Consider the following 21,879-nt stretch of genomic DNA (forward strand, 5'->3'; position numbering starts at 1 on the left):
GAGCAAGAAGATTGAGTCAGGGAAGAATAGAGGAGGGCAAGAAAAGAGATACCATGTTAGAGGGAGTCATTATAGGTTTAAAGAGAAATTCGACTCTAGGGAAATGTCCAGAGATCTACAAGGTTGACCCCAACTAACAATCTAAGCAATAGTTGACAGGCTTCCTTAAATGCCCTTCTCCAATAATGAGATTGATGACTACCTTATGTGCCATCCTGGAGCTTTCATCCAGTAGCTGATGAAAGCAGAAGCAGACAAGCATAGCGAAACACTGAGCTGAACTCTGGAATACAGTTGCAGAAAGGGAGGAGTGATGAGCACAGTGGTCAAGACTAGGCTGGAGAAATACACAGAAACAGCTGACCTGAACAAGGGGCAGCTCATGGACCCCAGACTGATTGCTGGTAAACCAGCATAGGACTGTTCCAGACCCCCTGAACGAGGCTGTAAGTTTGGAGGTCTGGTTAACCTATGGGGCCTCTGGTAGTGGATCAGTATTTATCTCTAGTACATGAATGGACATTTGGAGCCCATTCCACATAGAGGGATGCTCTCTCAGCCTAGACACATGGGGGAGGGCCTAGGCCCTGCTCCGGAAGATATGACAGACTTTGAAGATCCCTCATGGAGGCCTCACTCTCTCTGAGCAGCAGAAAGGAGATGGGATGGAGGGTTGGTGGGTGGCAGGGGAGGAGGGGAAGGAGAGGGAACTGTGATTGACATGTAAAACAAGCTTGTTTCTAATTTAAATAAAACATTACTAAAAAAAATAGTGAAGTTTCTCCTAGGATGCTAAGCTCCATGTTGGTATCCTGGTACATGAAGAAGGTCCAGTTCCTTTCTTTACAATTGCTTTAAATCAAAGTAATCTTTGCTGTGTGGAGAGTGAGAAGTTTGGATTAGATAATAAAGAGGCATCTTCTCAGAAAAAACTGACTGACAGAAGAAAAACAGGGAATAAAGTTGTGCAGCTAAGAGCCTGTGACATTGATTGACAAATTCTCCTTGACATTGCCAAGGAAAACCAAAAATATATCCTGATATAGTTTTCCTCTTAGGTCATCCAACAGAATGTGCTTTCTCAGAGTTTCAGGACAGCAGCAATCTGCTGAGTTAACGGAACCCACAATGAAGGCCCAGGTTAAAAAAAACAAGTCAATACATCTGTATGTATGCAGCAGAAATATGCTGTTCCCACTAATTAAGCATAGCCTCACTCTCCATCAGTACTACACTGCCAAGAACAATGAATAAGCTTTTGTAAAGAGTCTTAAATTTGGAAAGATATTTTGAGCTCATACATTGCCATCCACTCTGGAATTTGCGAGAGATAAATTATGATTCTTAATTATAATCTGTAGGGGGGCAGCCTCTAACTTTAATGATGTATCAATGTTATTAGACAGAAACTGCAGTGAAATTTCTTAGTAGATATATACCAATCCATCATTTTCTGGCTCAAAATACATAAAAGTTCTGGTTGTTCAAAGAATACAAGCCTCAGTTTTCCTGTAGTTCGAGGGTACAATCATGATGAAATAAAGGAATGGCAAACACAGACAGTGTGGTCTCCTGTACAATTAGTGAGATGAAGAATGAGTTAGCTTTAGGTACATTCACTAGCATGCCTTATCTTCTAAGATTCTTCAGCTGAACACTGCATGACAATCCTATGCACACAGTACTGAAAAGCACATTTTATCATTTATTTTGTGGGCTTATCTCAAAACTATACTCTTTACAGACAGGCAGTAATTACTATACAGTAATATTAGTGGATACTTTGGATACTGTATGGTACCTGATTAATATTTTCAGAATACTATTAACACAAGCATGTTCTGAAGTTGAACTCCAAATTTTAGAAACCCCAACTTTGTTTTGCTTTTTATTTTCTTTTCCTGTGAAAATTGCAGCACTCTTCACAATTGATGAATTAAGACAAAAATGAGATGCTATTTCTCAGGTACACTAAATGCTTTATTCATGAAATAATCTCAACAGCACCCTCAACATCACTAAAGGCACAGAACTGCTGACTATTAATTATAAACCCTTCCAAATCACAAAGTCTACCTGCAAAGGCCAGGCAGGTGACATGGAGTGGGACAAGATGAGATGACAATGTGAGAAAGTAGAAAGTACTAAGTTCCAGGTCAGTTAGGGGAGTTCTTGAAGTTCTGAGGACCCGATATCTAGTAACATAAGAAAATTAGCGCTCTCTCTCTCTCTCTCTCTCTCTCTCTCTCTCTCTCTCTCTCTCTCTCTCTCTCTCTCTCTCTCTCTCTCTCTCTCTGCTCTCTCTCTCTCTCTCTCTCTCTCTCTCTCTCTCTCTCTCTCTCTCTCTCTCTCTCTCTCCATGTCCTCTCAGGATCTAGTGAACCTCACAGTGAGCACTGTTAACCTAGATGCAATGGATCTTCCTGGCTTAAGCTGGCTCAATGGTTTGCATGTGGACCACAGGGTTTGGATGTTCTAATTGGTTCAGCTTTGGAATCCAGCCATCAGTCAACATTAGATATATATTGATGTAATATTAAGAATATTATCATGTTTCTCTGAGGATCCATAGAGAACAGTATCAAAGATATGAGAACTTGTAAGAGTAGGGCTGCTGAAGAGTAAGTGACAAATCCTGTAATCCTGGTCATTCCCTCTCTGAGTTGCCTGCTGACCAATGGCAGGGTTTTTGTATACCAACTATTCAACAGTATAAAAACATGGTATCTCTGTTAGCTAAGTGAGTTGTGTTTGACTTTTCTACAATGATCCTCATGTTATTCAGTCATCATTCCTGGTGGCATGTCCCCTGGATGGGAAGGTATGATGGAGAACATGGTAGAACACCAAAAAGAATTTATTTGTGCCCATTGCTATGTGGAGGAGGGTCTCATTACCACACGATCTCAGGCTTCCTTTTCAACAGTGTTTCCTAGCAGTCATTCCTATTCACACCACTTATCTTCCACGATTGCTGCACTCTTATCTTTCCTGTTTCAGACTTCATTCAAAATATTCCTGCTGGTTGGCATTGTCTTTGCCCTACATGTCCCTGCTTCTAATTCTTACACATTTTTACAAAGTGTGCCTCAAATAAAGTCTACTCCATGATTCCCCCAAATTAATCAGGTTAGATTTAATTACTGTTATTAATTTCTTTAATGTTACTTTCAGATGATTTTAATCATAAATAGATTTTTTCATACAATATGTCCTAATTATGGTTCCATCCCAAAGCTCCTCCCAAATCCTTCCCACTTTTTTTTTTTTGAGACAGGGTTTCTCTGTGTAGCTCTATAGACAAGGTTGGCCTCAAACTCACAGTTTGACCTGACTCTACCTCCCAGGAGCTAGGATTACTGGTGTGTGCCACCACCTGGCCTTCCTTCCCATCTTCTAACCAGCCCATGTCTATACCCATTCTTGCTCTCTCTCATAGATAACAAACACATATCTAGGAAAGGAAAATAAGATAAAATGAAAACAAACAAATCAGAATAGGATAAAACAAATAAGCAGGAAAAGAATAGCCAAAAAGCACAAAATCACACACACACACACACACACACACACACACACACACACACACACACACACTCACACTCACACGCATATCCACATATATAAGCAAGGCTCACCACTCAGAATTGAATGGGGCTTATCCCTGGGAAAACTCATTTTCTCAGCAGGTTTTAGTTGTCTGTGTTTCTTTGTCTAGGGATGGGGTCCATGAGATTTTCCCTTCCTTGTCAGCATGTTTGTTGGCATTGTTATTGTTTGGGTCTTATTTAGGCAGCTGTGTTGTTGAGATATCAAAGGTGTAGCATCTCTCTCTATCCCAAACCCCTAACTTTAGTTTTGTAGCCTTTTTCCATCCCATGTATTCTTCTACACCACACTAAGTACTTAAAATGTAACTTGGAGTTTCTTAAGATGCAGAGATCTGGTTTGCATATTTATATCTCTCCCAGATTCTGGGACAATAGTTTGTGTATCATTAAGCTGCAATCCATGCCAGCTGGATAAGTTCAGGTATGGGTCCTGAGATGACTGAGAGTATTATAATTTTGGATATATATAGCAGAGGCATACCAGATTTTAATTGCAGTTTCTAACTGTGGATATGAACTAGTAGCTTGCCCACTCCCATCTCAGGCTGTCTCTCTTGCTCTTGCCTCAAGTATCCCTTGCTGACTTCTAACTTGCTAGGTAGCCATAGATGAACTTGAACTTGTACCTCCAATCCTCTTGCTTGACTTTCCTTTTCGTTAAGATACAATTTCTCAATGGCCCAGAGCTTGCCCATTAAGTCTAGCTCGTGAGTCAGACATCCTTCTCTGTATCCTCAGTGCTAGGAGTACCAGTGTCTTCTACTATGTTGGGTAGAAGATTCTGCCTAGAGAGGTACCTACTGCTAAGCTTGATTACCTGAGCTCAATCCCTGGGATGCTGGAAGGAGAGAGCAAACTCATGTAAGTTATCCTTTAACCTGCTCATATGAACCATGGTATATGTGTTCACATACATGTATACACTCCTGAGCCATGCTTGCATTTATTTTAATTATTTTTATTTTATGTGTATGAATATTTGTTTGCATGTATGTGTGAACATCATATGTGTGACTGGTGCCCACAGAGGCCAAAAGAAGGCATTGTATACCTTGGTACTAGTGTTATAGATGGTTGTGAGTTTATTTGGGGGTGCTAGGAACTGAATTGAGGTCCTCAGCATCAGCATCCAGTGCCATTAATTGCTGAGTTATCTTTCCATCCTTATTCCTGACTTTTAACATGGACTCTTGTACTCAAACTCACCTACCACCAGCCTCTGGGAAACAAACATTTTGTCTTTCCCAGTGTGCCTCTATCTTAAGTGTTTTGTCCTTAACTCTGCATGGCAAAATTTAGAATAAAGATGGTGAATCAGTTCCTTTAAAATTAATAACCAGTTCAGTTAACATCCAGACCCTTGGTCCTGAGTTAGGTGATTAACTCAATAGCCTCTAGAGGAATTAAGTGATGTGGAGATGGCAGAGGGGAACTGAGGATATAATTATCTGTAACAAAGGAAAATTAAATCTAGGAATTAGCTGCTGTGGCATACCTCAAGAGGAAAAGACATCTGGGTCTGGTTGGTATATTTTGCCCCCCCCCATTTACTTTTAATTCTTGCATATTACAGTTTGGTTGGAAGATCATAAACAGAATTTAAAAGTCAAAATGGCTTCTATAACTGATTAAGGTCAAAGAGAAACAGAGCAAGAGAAGAGTAATGTGACTCTTTGGATTATGTCTTGAGAAAATGAGTAGATTACAAAGCTATCAGAAATGAAAAAATGGATATCAATCTGAAAAAAGAGCCATGCAAGTCATAGTGCCTATTCATTTGGATAGTTCTCTTCAACTGTGTTAAATTTGGGGTATTCAAGTGGGTACTTGGAAATATTCCTACAGTCTACAGATTTTTGTCATCAGGGCACAGACAGGGCTGAAAGAAAATATAAAAAAAGAAGGGATCAAGCTTCCAAACAGATACTGAGGAAACATTAAACCCAGTGCTGGGTTGTGGGGTGGAGAGGATAAAGTTCAAGTTGAAGTTTACAAAGTATTAATTCCGGAGGCAAGAGATGGATTTGAATGAGAGAATGTTTTTGAAGCCATGGAGAGACTGCAGTGTGGGAATGGATAAAATTTCAGGTACCTCTCTATCAAGAGTGAAGTCAGGAAGGCAATGGCCACATGCCAATCCATTGGGCTTAGTGACACTCATCAGAATGACTTCAACAAAATGGTGAGGAAGATGGGTCAATGCAGTGAAGAATATGCTTTTATAGGGTGGATGGTCTGACAGGAAGATGAGTTCAAAGCAAATGGTTTTGTTGTGCTGTTTTCCTTTCAAATAGTTGGAGAAACATGAGTAGAAGGACAAAGGAGAAATACATACAATGATGAAAAATTCATCACTGAATAGTGTTTTTTTTTTGATCAGCAGTGATGTCCATTTGTGGGTTTTTAAAGATAATAGCAATTTTGAAGGAGTAAGATATTCAAGTAATTTAATCACCCGCTGTCAGTTCCCAGTAATAGGAAAAGTTCGGGAAATTGCAGTTGGTTTTTCAGGAATTAATCGGAAAACATGAGTGTGAAATGTTTCTCCCTACCTGACTGAGTAATCCTTAAAAGCTGAAATGACTGTTCAGTTTGAATGCAGCAAATGTGTTGGACTCAAAAGAGTCAGTGACAGTTTCTATGACAGCAAGTAGGTACCAAGATAGTCCAGACTATGGAAAAAAAAGGTATTTGAGTGATAGTAGGCATTCTAATAAAAATGGCACCAGGGAAGTAAATGGGGATAGAGCTACTTGGGTAAAATGTGACAGGGAGATGCAGAGGGTCTTCATTAAGATACTTGGATATAAACACATCTAGTTTTTGACACATTTTTATGTTTTAGATTATTATTCCTTGATTGAGTCTTCATGAAGGATGCTATTTACTTTCCATCATCATGGCTTCAATAGGAATAAATATGCACATGATTCACATATGTATATGTAACACAAATATTTATGGGTGAAGAGGTAAATGGGGATGTCCACTGCCATCTATTGTCTAGTTTAGGCAAAACTATTTTCTAGAGCATCCTCTGGAAGTGAGGGTACTTAGACACGGTGGTCTGGATGAAGAGAGGTACCAATTTGGATAAGCCAAATGAAGTGACAAGACAGGGAATCTTGGTAATTGATTGGTCTCTGACATTTGTAGGATTGTGTAGTAGCACAGGTTGAAATGACATAAGTCAGGAACCAGAGTCCCACCAGCTGATCTTAACTCAACAGCCGGGCTCTGTTTTTATTATACCATATTACATGAAAATTATACGCCTGGGAAATATTGTAAAGTTTAATAAATCTTACTTAGGAACACAAATGAACAATATTTCTGACTCATTTTGAGAAGCTGAAGGTCTCACATTGCTCCTTGGAGACGTGATCCATCATATGATTGCTCTCTGTGGCTCCTACAGGACAGTGGGGCAGGAAGTAGCCTGTTTGCCAGTAGTAGTAGGTTCATTAAATAGGAAGATTAGGGCACTTTCTTTCTTATGGATTTAAGAATACTATTATATAAATGTGTGGCATCTGGTAAATGACACCAGGTAAGTAATAAAACGTATCATATCACCATCTAGAAATGCATAGAAATTGTGATGTCCCAGTAATACTGGACCCTATTTGTGGCAAAGGCAACAACAATGATTTAATCTTTAATTTCCACATATACTTTATACTGGTTTTGACAGTCTCATGACTCTTTCCTTTTACTTCCTCCCTTGTGTTCAGGTGGCTTTTGATTACAGTGATAGGTAGGCTAGATTCACTGGAGATGAGTGGCCTGTGTTTTCTTTGTCCACTTATGGTAGTTTGGTGTACAATGTGGAGTTAAATCACGGATTTGGGTTAAAAAACCATGGGTGTTTTAAGGGTGAAAGTTTCAGGAAATTTGGACAAATGCCTCCCAACTAGATGTACCTGGGATATTACCCCATCTACTCCTTTCCCAACTTTCATTACATCTAGAGGATGTAGGGAGAAATCCTCACTAGAGGTACCGCTGACCAGGCCCCCTTGGGCCTGGTCACAGGTACCACTTGGGCTTGGGCATGGTCAGAGTTAAGTAACAGTAGCAAGGGTTTAAGAAGGAGGGAGGAATGCATGTGGCTTTCTTTCGCCTGGCTGAGCTGACTAAGAAGCATTTCTGGGTCCATCCAGCTCAGGTGCAAACCTGGTCACTGGCTCCCCTTGGTGAGTACTTTCCCCCAATTAACTACTGGTTATCAACCTATCTCTGACCCCACTTTGTAAACATCTATAGGAGGATGCTCTAAGGTTCAGGGTTAGTTTTGCTTGTCACAATTTGGAAATGTGTTACTTCTAAGACCTAATGAGTAGAGACCACTGAAGATACTAAATATGATACTGTGTACAGGACAGCATTTGGGAACAAAGAATGACCCAGCCCTATGTTTAAATAGCACAGGAGATAAAAGATCTTAGTTTATAAGACATTACCCATTGATATCCATGAAACTTACTCTAGTGAGCTGGCTGACTTAGACTCTCTTTTTAATGACAATATTAAAATCAAACAGAAGGTGTAACTTAACTTCGACTCTCTTTCTCTCACCCTAAGGTACTGAAAATACTTCTGGAAAGTATATAAAATGCTTCCAGATGGTTCAGTTGAACCCTGTGGGCATCACACACATCATGGACAAGTGTGTAGAGGGCTGACTCTGGTCTATTAGAAAGCATGGTAACTGATATTGAAGGACAGAAATTCTGCTTCTATATTTGGTATGTTCTCATTTCTTCATTAACCTCTACAGCAAACCTGTGTCATTGTCACAGAAGAGGTGACTAATACTCCTGAGAACATAGATCACAAAACAGATATACTTCAGTGCTCATTAGCCAGATCATTTCTTTTTATTTGTATTTTTCAACCTTGAGCATATAAGATTAAAAACATCAACTACTCATTCTTAGCTTTCCCCCTAGGGTATCAGAATAATTGAACAGAAAAGACAGGTTGATACAAACAAACAATTCTAAAAAGAACTACAAAATTATGTAGTCACACCCTTCAGGTGTTAGAGGTATTTTAATGAGTGTAATTATTTATTGTTGCTGGCTTTTCTTGATTGATAGGCTTTTTCCTTGGAGGAAAATTGCTGTAATGGAAGGAGGTGTTGAACATTTGAAACATGTCACTATTTTGAGCTATTTTAATAATGTGTTCTGTCAAAATGAATTAAAAATAGCTGATAAATCATGTAAACACTCAGGCTTTATAAGCATACCCAGATCTACTCATCCAACCACAGTTTTAGTGGCAAAATGTTGAGATTTGTAAAATACTTTATGCATTAAAATTCATGCTTGCAGACTAAAGAAATAATCCTTTGCTATGTCTAGGACCCTCCGGCATGCAGATCATCAGCCATGCATGTATTCTGAGCATCCCAGACTCCTTACAAATTACTCCTTTCTCTCTATACTATCCCCTAGCAGTATGGATATCTGTTCTCTGAGATCCTTTGATGAGGTTTAAATCTTAACCTCTATCTCTGATCTTGCCAAGAGATCCAGTTTCTAAATCCAGATACCTACCTATCATCTAAACCTAGATGACTATATGATATTCAACTATCCTCCACCTTTCATTGTCTATTCTCCCTTTCTCCCTCCCTTGATCCTTCCCCCCCTTGTTCGCTCTTGTAGTAAATGACTATCAGTGGCCCAGGAGCTCATGCCAAAAAATATCAGTGCAATGGTTCTTGACTCCTGTCCTTCAACCATATATATATATATATATATGTATATATATATATGTATATATATATACATATATATATGTATGTATATATATATAGTTTTATAGTTTATATATATGTAGTTTTATAGTTTTAGTGTTTTTTACTCTATGTTTTATTTGCATTAATTTGTTGTGTTTAAATTTATTGCTTTTGCATCCATTAATTGAAGGCATACAGCACAGCACATTTTAGGAAACACATGCACATTCAAATCATTAGGATCATAGAATACATGAGCATTTCTCTCATCTCAACTAGTTATCCACCTACCTTCTCCATGGATGGAGTAACTACAATCTATACATCTACTGAGAATCTAAGGTAAAATACACTATTATTAACTATGCACCTCCTATTGTACCCTGGATATTTATACTTGTTTGTCCAACACAGTTTACAACCTACTTTTAATATACAATTGCATAGGGAGTCCTTATTCCCAAGTGCTTAAATAGTCTTTCAAAGCCTGGTTTATAAAGATGTAAAAGCCCTTATGATTATGTTTCAGAATGAAGTAGTTTTCCTAACTCAATGACTTCTGTCAGCTTAGTCATGTTTAGTGGATATTTGTTTCTCTAAGAGTCAAAATGCTTCTTCTGGGAATTTTGATTTTCCTCCTGGAGCAGAGTCACAGGGTGAGGCCAGGCCACACGGGCAGATCACAGGATTTGTGCTCCACTTCAACAAGGGTCATCTCATTTCATCTATTTATCTAAAAACTGTAACAAAGGTTTTCAGCAGACATAATTTCAATCCTGCTTTTCCTTCATGTTCCATACCAAAGAAGAGAGGAATAAAGGACCCTGTGTTTGAAACTCATCCTAAAACAGTTCATACACTACTAGTCACATAAAAACACACCATGAAGAAAATGGTGAGCCACAAAGTTAGTAACATTTGAGGAAATGAGGAACTGGTGTCTCCTTTCTTGCTTTGTGTCTATCAATCTAAAATTAACAATTATGAGGTTTTAAACTTACCTTTTAAAGAAAGAAGCTAAAACATGCTTTAGAATTTGTCATGTCTGGAAAAGACACCTACAAATACCTCCTACCGTTCCGTAGTTATGTATTTCCTTGAGCATCCTAGTCTAGCTATTTCAAAAACTTTGCACATGAGTCTCATGAGAGAGTATGAATATAACTAGAGAAATGACATAAAGTAAAAGCCAGTCATTGGACATTTTGTTATTTTGCCATTGCTATAGAAGGCAGAGCTATAGGACAGCTGTCAAGTATCAGCTTTTCAATAGCATACTTTCATGGAATCTTGAAGGCCACTGAAAGGTTCTATCCACTAATTAACATATTTAAGACAAATATGTTTTAATTACTATGATTTGTCAATAGAAATGTATACAATAAAAAGAATGGTAGCTGTGTGTCTTACAATGATCATTAGGGAAAAAATGATAGTAACCCTGGTGCCTGGCTAATTTTCTGTCAACTTGACACAAGCTATAGTCATTGGAGAGGAAGGAGCCTTGGTTGAGAAAATGCCTCCATAAGATTTGGTTGTAGGCAAGCCTTTAGGGCACCCTAAATTAGTGATTGATGTGGAAAGAGCCAACCCATTGTGGGTGGGTCCATCCATGGGCAGGTGGAACTGGGGTCTATAAAAAAGCAGTTTGAGCAAGCCATGAGTGACCATGCTAGTAAGTAGTGTCACTGCAAGGCCTCTGCATCAGCTCCTGCCTCCAGGTCCCTGCCCAGTTTGAGTTCCTGTCCTGACTTCTCTCAATGATGAACATGTGGAAGAGTAAGCCAAATAAACTCTTTCCCCAAGTTGTTTTGGCCATGGTGTTTCATCACAGCAATAGAAACTCCAAAACAAACTACAAATAGAAAAACACCAACGACCAAGATCATGTTGTGGATGCATTAAGGTGATTCTTTAAAAATTAAAAATAAAATTCTAGCATGTAGCAAAAGTCAATAAAGATTCATTTAGCTTTGAATTGAAAATAGCAAGAATAATGAAAGGTCTAGTTCCTGTCAACAGTTTTAAAGATCTCTGCTATGATAGTGTCATGGCTATTGAGTTTTGGAGATGGGCTTCCAATTCCATTGTCCTCATTTCATTTCTTTTTAAATAATCAGGTTGCCGAAACAAGCCAAAAAAAAAAAAAAAAAAAAGAAAGAAAGAAAGAAAATAAAAAACTAAAACCCTGAAAGTTGGTGCATGAGTTTTTTTGTTTTTGTTTTTGTTTTTCTTTTTGGAATGGCAATCTGGAAAAAGAATGAAATGACATTGCATGATATATGAAGCTCTGTTTAGGAAACACAGGACTTTTATCATACTTGATACCTTTGGAAAACTCAACAATCACCTCAAGAGGCTTTCCAGCCTGTGTCTCCTGTTTGGGAGGAGAGGCACTGCCATGTTTCTGACCACCTCACACTGTTCTTCACTAAGACTCTATTCTGGTTAGTCTAAGTCATCAACTCAACACCTCTAGTTATCTCAGTCAATGACTTGCTTAGACCAGGCGGCTCTGCCGGCACATCTGTGGGGGATTCTTTTGACAGTTGACTGATGCAGGAGGGCCCAGCCTAGGGCAAGTGGCATCATTCTTAGGCAGGTGGTTTGGATTGTATCAACTAGTGAGCAGCATTCCTCCATGGTTTCTGTTTCCTATTCCTACCTTGACTTCTGGTCATGACTTCCCTCAAGGATGAGCCATAACCTCAGTGTGTAAGCTGAAATGAATACTTTCTCTTCTTAGTCTGGGCATGATGCTTGTCACAGCAGCAGAAAGGGAATGGTAATGGTCTTCATGTTAGCTGTGGGGCATATGAGACTGCCTCCTGAAGAAATAAACCTCGTGGTTTGTTTTTAGAAACACAATCTGTATTGATATGCAGACACAGCATCCCAATAATTTCCAAGCCTGAGGCTCATCCTCAAGACAAAATCAAAAACCAAAACCAACAAACAAAAAATCCAAGTGACACCAGACCAATATACTCTCTACATAAAATTTGCTACTAATTGGAGTGCAGAAGAAATAGCCAAAAGAGCGGTTCACTTAGTATTGGGCCTTCCAGAATAACAGAAAGATGACAGAGCAATAAACAGCATCCCTACAGGTTCCTCAGGGGATCTGCTTTGATTATCTGTAAATACTTTAAGGCTAGGAAAATTTCATAATGCTTATTTTTTAAATTAAACTTTAATGAATGGATTATTTTCAGTCACACTATTTTTATCTTTCTTTAAATTACACTTTTTTCCAACCAGCAAGGTATCTAAGACAGGATATTACTCTGTAGTACTGGCTGGTTGGGAACTTATTATGTAGACCAGATTGGCTACCAGCACTTGATAATCCTCCTGTTTTAGCTGTCTGAGTTCTGGGATTACAGGCATTAACAGTGCTTTCTTCAATTTACATTGTACTTTCATGGAGTTGTGAGAAAATGAATTTTTATCCTTTGTTTGATAAGATTTTTGTTATGTAGTTCAGAAAACCCTGAAGTCAAGATCCTCCTGCATAGGTTCCTTCAATAGCCGGGAGTATAGGTAATTCCACCTGCCACACTGAGAAACGGTTTTGAAAAAAAATAATATTTCTTTTGACTGCTTGGTTCCATTATGTGGTTGTTTTGCTGTAATTCCTTCTCCTGGCCCAGTATCTCCATTGTTTACTCTGCTTCACCTGTAAACATGGGGTTCTCTCAGAGATATGGATCCTGGTCTCTCATGATTTTTCTCCCTGACTTATAAACTTCACCACGCTAAAAGAGAAAGAATTTGGAAATTTAGAAAAAGTGACTATAGGATACATTAACTAAAGAGACTGGTTTTCTATAGGGATCATGAAATTTATTTTTGGTTCATAGACATGAATAATTCTTCATGTTTCTATCAGTTTCAGTCATTACAAATGACCAGGCAGCATCACGAACAAATACTCTAATGTGTCATTACTTCTGTTTAGGATTTTCCCCGTTTAGAAATAGTAGGAAGAACCATGATAGCAGGATGAATCAATTAAAGTTTATTGGCATCATCTAACACCAGAAAGGAACAAAGAAGGAAGGAAGTCCTATATTCTAAGTCCAGTTCGATCACAGATAGGAGTGTTTGCACATAGGAAGATGCCATGGCTAGGAAAGTTAGTGTTTCAAATCGCAGACCTACAACTTCAATCCCAAATAGAGAGTGTAGAGAAGACTCCTGCTCTGTAGTCACTATTTTTTTTTTGAGGTCCACCATTCATGTACTATACACATGGAAGACCACAATATAGGAATTATTTGATTGATAACTTTGGCCAAAGCATAGCTACTGTTAAAGGTTCTCTTTTGCTACTTGCACTGCTATGATTGGGTATCCACATCACAAATGCTGAACTTTTTAACTCCAGGATTGAATTTGTAAACAAGGCATTACAATAGAATTATTTGCCACTTAATCCTCTTCATTTTTCTGAAAAAAAAATTAGGTCAACAACTAGGTTTTTGGACAACAGCTAAAAATACTAAAATACTAAATGTTTGGGGATAGAGAGATGGCTCAGTCAGTAAAATGCCTGCCTTGAAATCATGAAGACCTGAGTTTGGATCCCTGACACTAACGTAAAAGTAGGCATGGTTGTGCACATCTGTAACCCCAGCCCTGGGGAAAGGGAAAGGTGGAGAGGAATGAGGCATGTGAACTCTCAGGAGCTCACTGGCCAGCTGGTCTAGCCAACCAGTGAGCGCTGGGCTCCATGAGAGGCTCTATCTCAAAAGATAATATGGAGAGCAATAGTGGAAGGCATGGGAAATCTGATGTTGCTCTCTGGCTTCTACCTGCACATGCAAACATCTATAACACACATACACACACACACACACACACACACACACACACACACACACACACAGAGAGAAGAGAGAGAGAGAGAGAGAGAGAGAGAGAGAGAGAGAGACGCACACACCACATACACAGCTACACACACTATACACACTCACAGATAATTCACCAAATACACCCATAGACACACACACACACACACACACACACACACACACACACACACACACACCACAGACACACACATTGTAGGCAGACACACATATAGATACACACCATACACACCACACCATACACACACACTACACCACATAAGACACTATACAACACATACACATAGATATACACACATCACACATACACAGACACACATATAGATGTACACAGCACACACACCACACACATACATACCTCACACATAACACACAGACACATATAAAACACACACACACACAGACACACACACACACACAGACACCATACAAAGCATACATGGATACTAAAAGGTGAATACTGATGTTTTTACCCCAAAGAGAGTAACTATGTAAAACCATTTTTTCTTTTCTTATTAATTTTTTCATACAATGTATTTTTATCAATTTCTTCTCCTCCAAATCCTCCCTATTACCCTACACCCAACTGCATGTTTCCCCTCTCTCTTTCTCCGTCTCTCTCATGCTCAACCAAAAATTAAAATCAGAACAAACAAACAAAAAATAAATAAGACAAAAATAATGAAAACAAAGCCCCTCCACACCCTGCCAAATCCATTTTGTGTTGGCCAGCTATTCCTGGGCTGGGTCCTGCCTAGGAGTGTAGTTGATACACATTGGAGGAAACTGGTTTTCTCTTTTCCAGCAGGTGTCTATTGCAAACAGCTTCCTGGGTGGGGTGGGGCTTTGTGTCCTGCCTCCTTTCCAAAACAGAGCAACTTAAGGGTGTTTGGGGTGGTCTCTGCCATGAGTGCCCTGAGACTCCACTATGTGATGCCTCTTGCTCCACCTTCCAGGTCTGCTCTGCTCATTCCATCCCAATTTTTCCTTGTGTATTTTTTTCTTTTGAAACAGATATTCCAGCACAGAACATACCTCCAGGAATAGATCTGAGGTGGTGCTCTCAACTGAGTCAGGAGAAATACATTTCTGCCCTCTTTGGCAAAACTCCTCAGTCTGTGTACTCACGACCCCATAAGAGCTAGGTGATTTAGTCACAACGCGGGATATAGTTCTTAGAAAGGATTGCTCCAAACACCCACAGTGTATTCTCAACAGTCTAAGCCCCTAAGAGTTATATAGTTTCTTGATAAGAATACTTCTCACCTCAAAGAGGCTTTTCATGTAGTACAGTACAGCTCAGGACAATAAAAGTCATGCCTCTTTATTTCTTAGGTTGAGGGGATTTCAAATTATAGCTGTAACCCATAAGAATACTGAAAATTTCTTGCCCAATTTTCATATCAGAAAACACCTTCTAACAGAAGTTATAAAACATATTGGAAAGGATTCAAGAGAGCTGTTTAGGTTTTAGACTTTTCTTCATACACTGCAATTCTATTTCTGAATCTATGCCTGGGTCATTTCTTTTCAGAATGCATTTTTTCACTTTCCATGGGAGTGATTGCATTAGCTCTTCTATTTAAATGAACCACCGATGTAGAAACACTAACTGTCTGTTATTGTGCTGCCTGTCCTCATGAGCTACTCCCATAATTTCAAAAAGATCCTTTCCTATCCTTGTTTTTAATGAGTTATTGTATATTGTGAAGTTTCTGTCTTAGGTACCTGCCTGGGTTCCCCGCAATAACAGACAGCATTCCCCCACATCGTTTGCACACTTACCGAAGCACAGTTTTCAGACTCGTCGTCCACAAATCCTATCTGGCAAGGCGTCCTCTGGTTCTGCAACCAATAGTCGGTGGACTCCAGCAAGCTATTGCTGCGAAGAACCTGGGGGAACACAGACACGCCTTCCAGTGCTGCTCAGCAAGGCTTTCTGTCTAAGGAAGCAGCTTTCTACTGAGAAACCTGTAGGTGTTTTTTCTTCCCCCCTTTCCTCCAAGCAGCTGGGAAGAAAAAGAGGAGGAAGAACGTGTTGGATTACCACAGTCTTAGAAGTATCGTTCTGCCATGAGCTGGCTTGATGTTGGTACTGATGCTCCTTTTTGGTCATCAAATCTAACACCCAAAACACTAGTGTGTGCTTGACTTTTGCATAATTTGTAACCCAGAGATTGCTTTGGGGTGATGCCCAGCTGCCAGTGGGGATAGAAGTTTCATTTATAGTTAATGTTCTCTTACAAATTTGAATACTTTTGATTTTAAAAATTCATGTTTTCATTTTCAGTGCATTACCTATTATTTCTTTAATTACATTAGCATAAGTATAAAATAGGGCACAATTTCAGAACACCTAAGGTACCTGGCTATTAAAAATATTAGTAATAATACAGTTCCATTAGTAAAACCAGTTTTCCATTTAATAATAGTAAGCCAAAGTAAAAACAAATTGAACACACATATCAACAAAACCATATATCACTTAGAAAATGCAACTTTTGGCCTTGGGTTTCAAAGCAAAGGCAAAAAGAATTTTTCAGAGCCAAGTATTTTGAAGATACAATTTCTTAAGTAACCAAATGACTCAATTTTCAATATGACTTCCAGTGTTGTTATGGGTCTCTTTTAAGATAAATGTCTGTTATGCTGTGATTACAACCTTCCCTTAAGCAATGCAATCTATTTGAGCAATTCAGTTAATGCCTGCAAAATTTAATCACAACAACGTATTGCTCTTTTGTCCTATAAAAGCAGAAATATATTAACTTTTCTTTAGAATAGAGTTAACACAATTCCTGAAACGGACTCAGGCATATCTTCCCCTTCAACACAGTTACCTAAGGATGACAAACCTCCATCTTCCTTTTGAAGAGATAACAAAAAGAGATAATTTGTATGTGAGCAGGTGACTCAATGGTGGGCTCAGTACTATTTCTGCAGACTAAACCTGGCATTGGGGCTGGCTTCTCACTTCTCTTAGAGAGATCCTACCTGTAGTGCCAACATAGATAGCATTTGCTGTTTTCATGCCCATTATCTCTGAGTATTTAGTTGCATTTCTAGAGACAGTGTGAGCTGTACACTAAGGAGAAACCAGTTGTCTCTTAAGTCAGAAGTTGAAGTGATTTGCAAACATTCAAAATAAACTCATATTCCTCTTACCCATAAATTTCATTATGTTTTGGAAATCATATGATTTCATTAATGAATATGTTATCAAGTGTTTAGCGTTTTATAAACGGTCATGTTAAACATAAGGAAGCAGGGGCTAGGAAAATACCACTGTAGGAAAGTGCTGGCTATACAAGCATGAGGTCCATCCCAAAACCCACACAGAGAAGCCAGGCTGTCTCAAGGGGAAGAAAGAGGGGCACCTGATGAGTGAGACTTGGAGTCATCTTCTGACTTCCACATATATATGTGCATGGGGACTTGCACACATATAAGCACACACACACACACACACACACACACACACACACACACACACACACACACTCACCTACCCACCCCCACCCAGAAACAAAAACAAAGTAAAATGAAAACTCTGAAATAAGTAGATGAAATAAATCTAAACTTTTATCATCGGTTCCAAATAGAATTTCAAGTTCTTTTGATCACATTTTAAAACATTTATTTTAAAAAGTAAAAAATGTACATTAACTTCTCTTAAAGCTGACAGGGGCCTCTGCATCCCTGAATCTACCCCCTTGCATAAAACTGCCATTCAGTTTGGAATGAGAGTTTGGCTGCTAATAGTAGACCAAGTACGGCCAAGTGATGTAATCTATGATTTTCAGCTTCTTCATCTATGAGAAGGAATCAAGAAGCATGTGGGTCGACTGGGGAGCTGTGGTGGGAACAGGGAGGGGGCTCACTGAGGAGCTGTGATGGGAGCAGGGAGGAGTCCACAGAGGAGCTGTGCGAGCCATTCAAGAGGTGGGTTATTCTCTCAGAACATGTATTTATTAGCATTTGAAAGGAACTGTAAATAGTGATAGAAATTTAGAAGATTTTTCCCCCCTAAAATCATGAAAATGAAATGACTTCTGTTGTATGAAGGCAAATTTTCTTTCATAAATTTCTTATTCTCGATTGAGGTGTAATTTGTGTTGAAAATTTTGTAGGTTTGGTAGTGAAAGCCAGTGTTGTAAGCAGGGTTAGAAAATTCTGAGAGTCAAGCTATTAAAATTCACCTATAATTGTTATAATATTACTATTTCATAAACAAAGGTTTTCACAGCATTTATGGTTTTAACAATAAGGACCTAGAGGCTCAGATTGTTTGGGGGTTTGGGGTTTCAGCTCTGCATGATTCAAACTTGACCTTGGGTTTAGTCTTGAGGGCACCAAGGCCAGCTTCTGCTTTTCAATTCCCTGAACATAGCTGTCTTCCACAGCCCCCAAATTGTCTGATCTGGAGTCCTTCTGAAACATCTCTTATTGTCCAATTTTTCTAAGTAAAAGTGCATTTTATGTACTTCCATTTAAGATCAGATTTTCCTCATTAAAATTCTTGGGTAACATTTTACTTTAAGAAGGAGAAACTTTTGTGGTGTAAATGGTATAACTGAATTGATCCACTTAGTGGATCAATTTCTTATAAGTAGCATGGTTTGAAGCCTCCTCGAGTTATCATTAGAAAACTGGTACCGAGTGCTTGTCCCTGGCCTTTCTTTGATCTTCTGGATTTGGAAGGCTATTAGTGAAACAAAAAACTCATTAATTCTGCATCCTAGGAACATCAGAGCTTAAACTACAGGCACCAGATGAACACACTGGCTAATCTTACTTTACAAAGCAGCTCAAAAACCTTCTAAGTGGGATCAGCTCCTCATCATTTCAGAACTCATTCTTCATAAATTAGGCTGTAGTGGAGAAACCCATAGAAACAGCTGACCTGAACAAGGGGGAGCTCATGGATCCCAGACTGATAGCTGGGAAACCAGTATAAGTCTGAACCAGACCCTCCCGGAATGTGGGTGTCAGTGAGGAGGCCTGTCAGTGAGGAGGCCTGGGCAATCTATGGGGCCTCTGGCAGTGGATCTGTATTTATCCCTAGTACACCAAGGGACTCTGGGAGCCCATTCCACATAGAGGGATACTCTCTTAGCCTAGACACACAGGGGAGGGCATAGGCCCTTCTCCAAATGATATGACAGACTTTTAAGATCCCCCATGGAAGGCCTTAACCTCCTTGGGGAGCAAAAAGGGGATGGGATAGATGGGATAGGGTGTTGGTGGGGGGCAGGGGAGGACAGGAGGGAGACAGAATTGGGATTGACATGTAAAACAAGCTTGTTTCTAATTTAAACAAAAATATGAAAAAAGAGACAAAAATTAGCCTGTGGACTTTGTCCAGATTCTGACCCACAAAAGACATATAATCTTGTGGTCCCAGCAAAATGTTTCAATTATCACATCAGCATTTGACTGATCTGTCAACTTGAGGAGTAAGGGAGTAGTTGAATTGCAGTTCATTTGGCCCTTTCAGGTTGTGCAAATTTGCCACACTTTCTTAATGGTGGTTGGGGAGTGACAAAAGCCAGCCTGCCACTTGGCCACCTGCCATCTTGAAATTCCTACAGCTGAGGAAGGGACTGTCTGATGTGAAGCTAGCCAGCCTCTTGCTTGTGCTTCGTGATTGCTTCTTTTTTCTTTATTTTCATGTATGCATTTGTATGCATTTTTACATGTGTGTTGGCATGCCTGTGTATGTACTTATGCAAACGGTACATATAAATATGGAGGCCCAAGATGTCAAGGATCATTCTTTATTGTCCTTCCATTCTTCATTGAGGGAGGATCTCTCAGTCAAACCCAGATAGCACCAATATGGCTTATCTCACTAGCCAACTTTTCTGGGGATTTCATCTCTCTGTCTTCTGAAGCTAGAATTACAGGTTATCCCACAATTCCTATTATTTACACATATGCTGGGGATCTAAACTGCAGTCTTTATGCTTGTGTGCCAAGCTTTTTAATCACTGAGCCATTTTCTTAGCCTGATTAGAATTACTTATATTAATATCAATAATTAGAAAAATAATACTACATTGGGAACTCCAAGCTGAAGCTTCTTACATATTATTTGAATTAAAACTCTAGACTTGTAAAGTACAGTTTGAAAAACATATATACAGGACATGAAATAGTTTCTGCCATATAAAAGTACCCAACTAACCGTAGCCATCTTTTAAAAGTTATTATTCTCTTTTTTCCTTGATCACAGGGGCCAATAGTTTGTTTAGCATAAAGCAGCACTACAGCCAGCCCCTCAGATAGCAAGGCATTGACTCAAGCTGCAATGTTTATGTTTTAGTGATATCTCCTGCATCTCACATTTGGGTCATCTGTCCAATTTAAGGATTGTAGACTGGGTGATTTAAAAGTTGTGTTCTGGTTCTGATTCTCTGTCAGCTAACTTTTGTGTCCTCCTAGCTTCTGGTCCCAGATTCACTGGTTAAAACAAGTATGTCAGGCTATCTCAGGTAAACACCACCCTTGCATCACATAACCTTCTGTTTCACGATCCTAACTCCTTTCCCATTTATTTTAGTAGCCCAATAAAATGGTGGTGGTGTGCACCTTTAATCCCAATCCTCTGCAGAGGCAGAGAGGCAGAGAGCAGAGAGGCAGAGGCAGAGGCAGAGAGGCAGAGAGGCAGAGGCAGAAAGGCAGAGGCAGAGAGGCAGAGACAGAGGCAGGGGAATCTCTGAGTTTGAGGCCAACCTGGTCAACAGAGTAAGTTCCAGAACAGCCAAAGTTACAGAAAGAAACCTTATCTCGAAAAAGGAGTAAAAAGGAAGAGGAAGCTGGAGAGGTGATTTTTGAGGCTAATAGCACTTGTGGCTCAGAGGACCCAGGTTCATTTCCCAGCACCCACATTGAATGGCTCACACTATAACTAGAATTCTAGGGAACCCAATATCCCCTTCTGACCTCTATAGGAACCTACACATACAGAGTGTACACACACACACACACACACACACACACACACACACACACACACACAGAGTGTACACACACACATACATAGGGTACACACACACACACAGACACACACACACAGACACACACACAGACACACACACAGACACACACACATACATAGTGTACACACGCACACACACACACACACACACATACATAGTGTACACACACACACACACTATGAGAATATTTTTTAAAGAGTCTGATAAAAGAACAAGGTAAGAAGATAATGATGCTAGCTTCAGTGAGCTACCTATTATAGTGTGTTAAGCAATTCTAACCTGCTTTTTTTGTCTAATGGTTTGGACAAAAGACTAGAAGGAGTGCTTGAGCATTTAATATTTTTGAAGCTTATGAATATAGCTTCCTGCTGAGGGAGTCATTTTTGAGTGGGAAAAGAGAGACGCTCCCCAGGTTCTCCATGGCTCATTTAGTTATCTGCTATTTTTAGTTCCCAGCTTGCTTATTTCAGATGGAGTGCTAATAATGAACGTGCTGTGTGCTGTGCATTCTTGAGTTGGAAGCCGTAATGGCACAATTCGCCTGGAAATTTCAAGAGTGTCCTGAATAAGGAAGAAAGATTCTTCTGTTCCATGGAGCAGCCACTTCCATTTCAACAGACAACCCCAAGACATCACAGTTTTGG

The 21,879-nt window shown here is 39.4% G+C and overlaps 1 protein-coding gene across 2 annotated transcripts in view; it reads right to left on the reverse strand.

The window, feature by feature from the left end:
* Sphkap (SPHK1 interactor, AKAP domain containing) overlaps positions 1–21,879 on the reverse strand; it is a 109,969-nt gene that overhangs the window by 63,128 nt on the left and 24,962 nt on the right. For both annotated transcript variants that reach the window (XM_027397392.2, XM_027397394.2), the window contains exon 3: positions 16,020–16,127. In XM_027397392.2, coding sequence (XP_027253193.1) covers positions 16,020–16,127 — 108 coding nt within the window. The remainder of the gene's footprint in view (positions 1–16,019; positions 16,128–21,879) is intronic.

Source organism: Cricetulus griseus, chromosome 2 (assembly GCF_003668045.3).
Source record: "Cricetulus griseus strain 17A/GY chromosome 2, alternate assembly CriGri-PICRH-1.0, whole genome shotgun sequence".
NCBI lineage: Eukaryota > Metazoa > Chordata > Mammalia > Rodentia > Cricetidae > Cricetulus > Cricetulus griseus.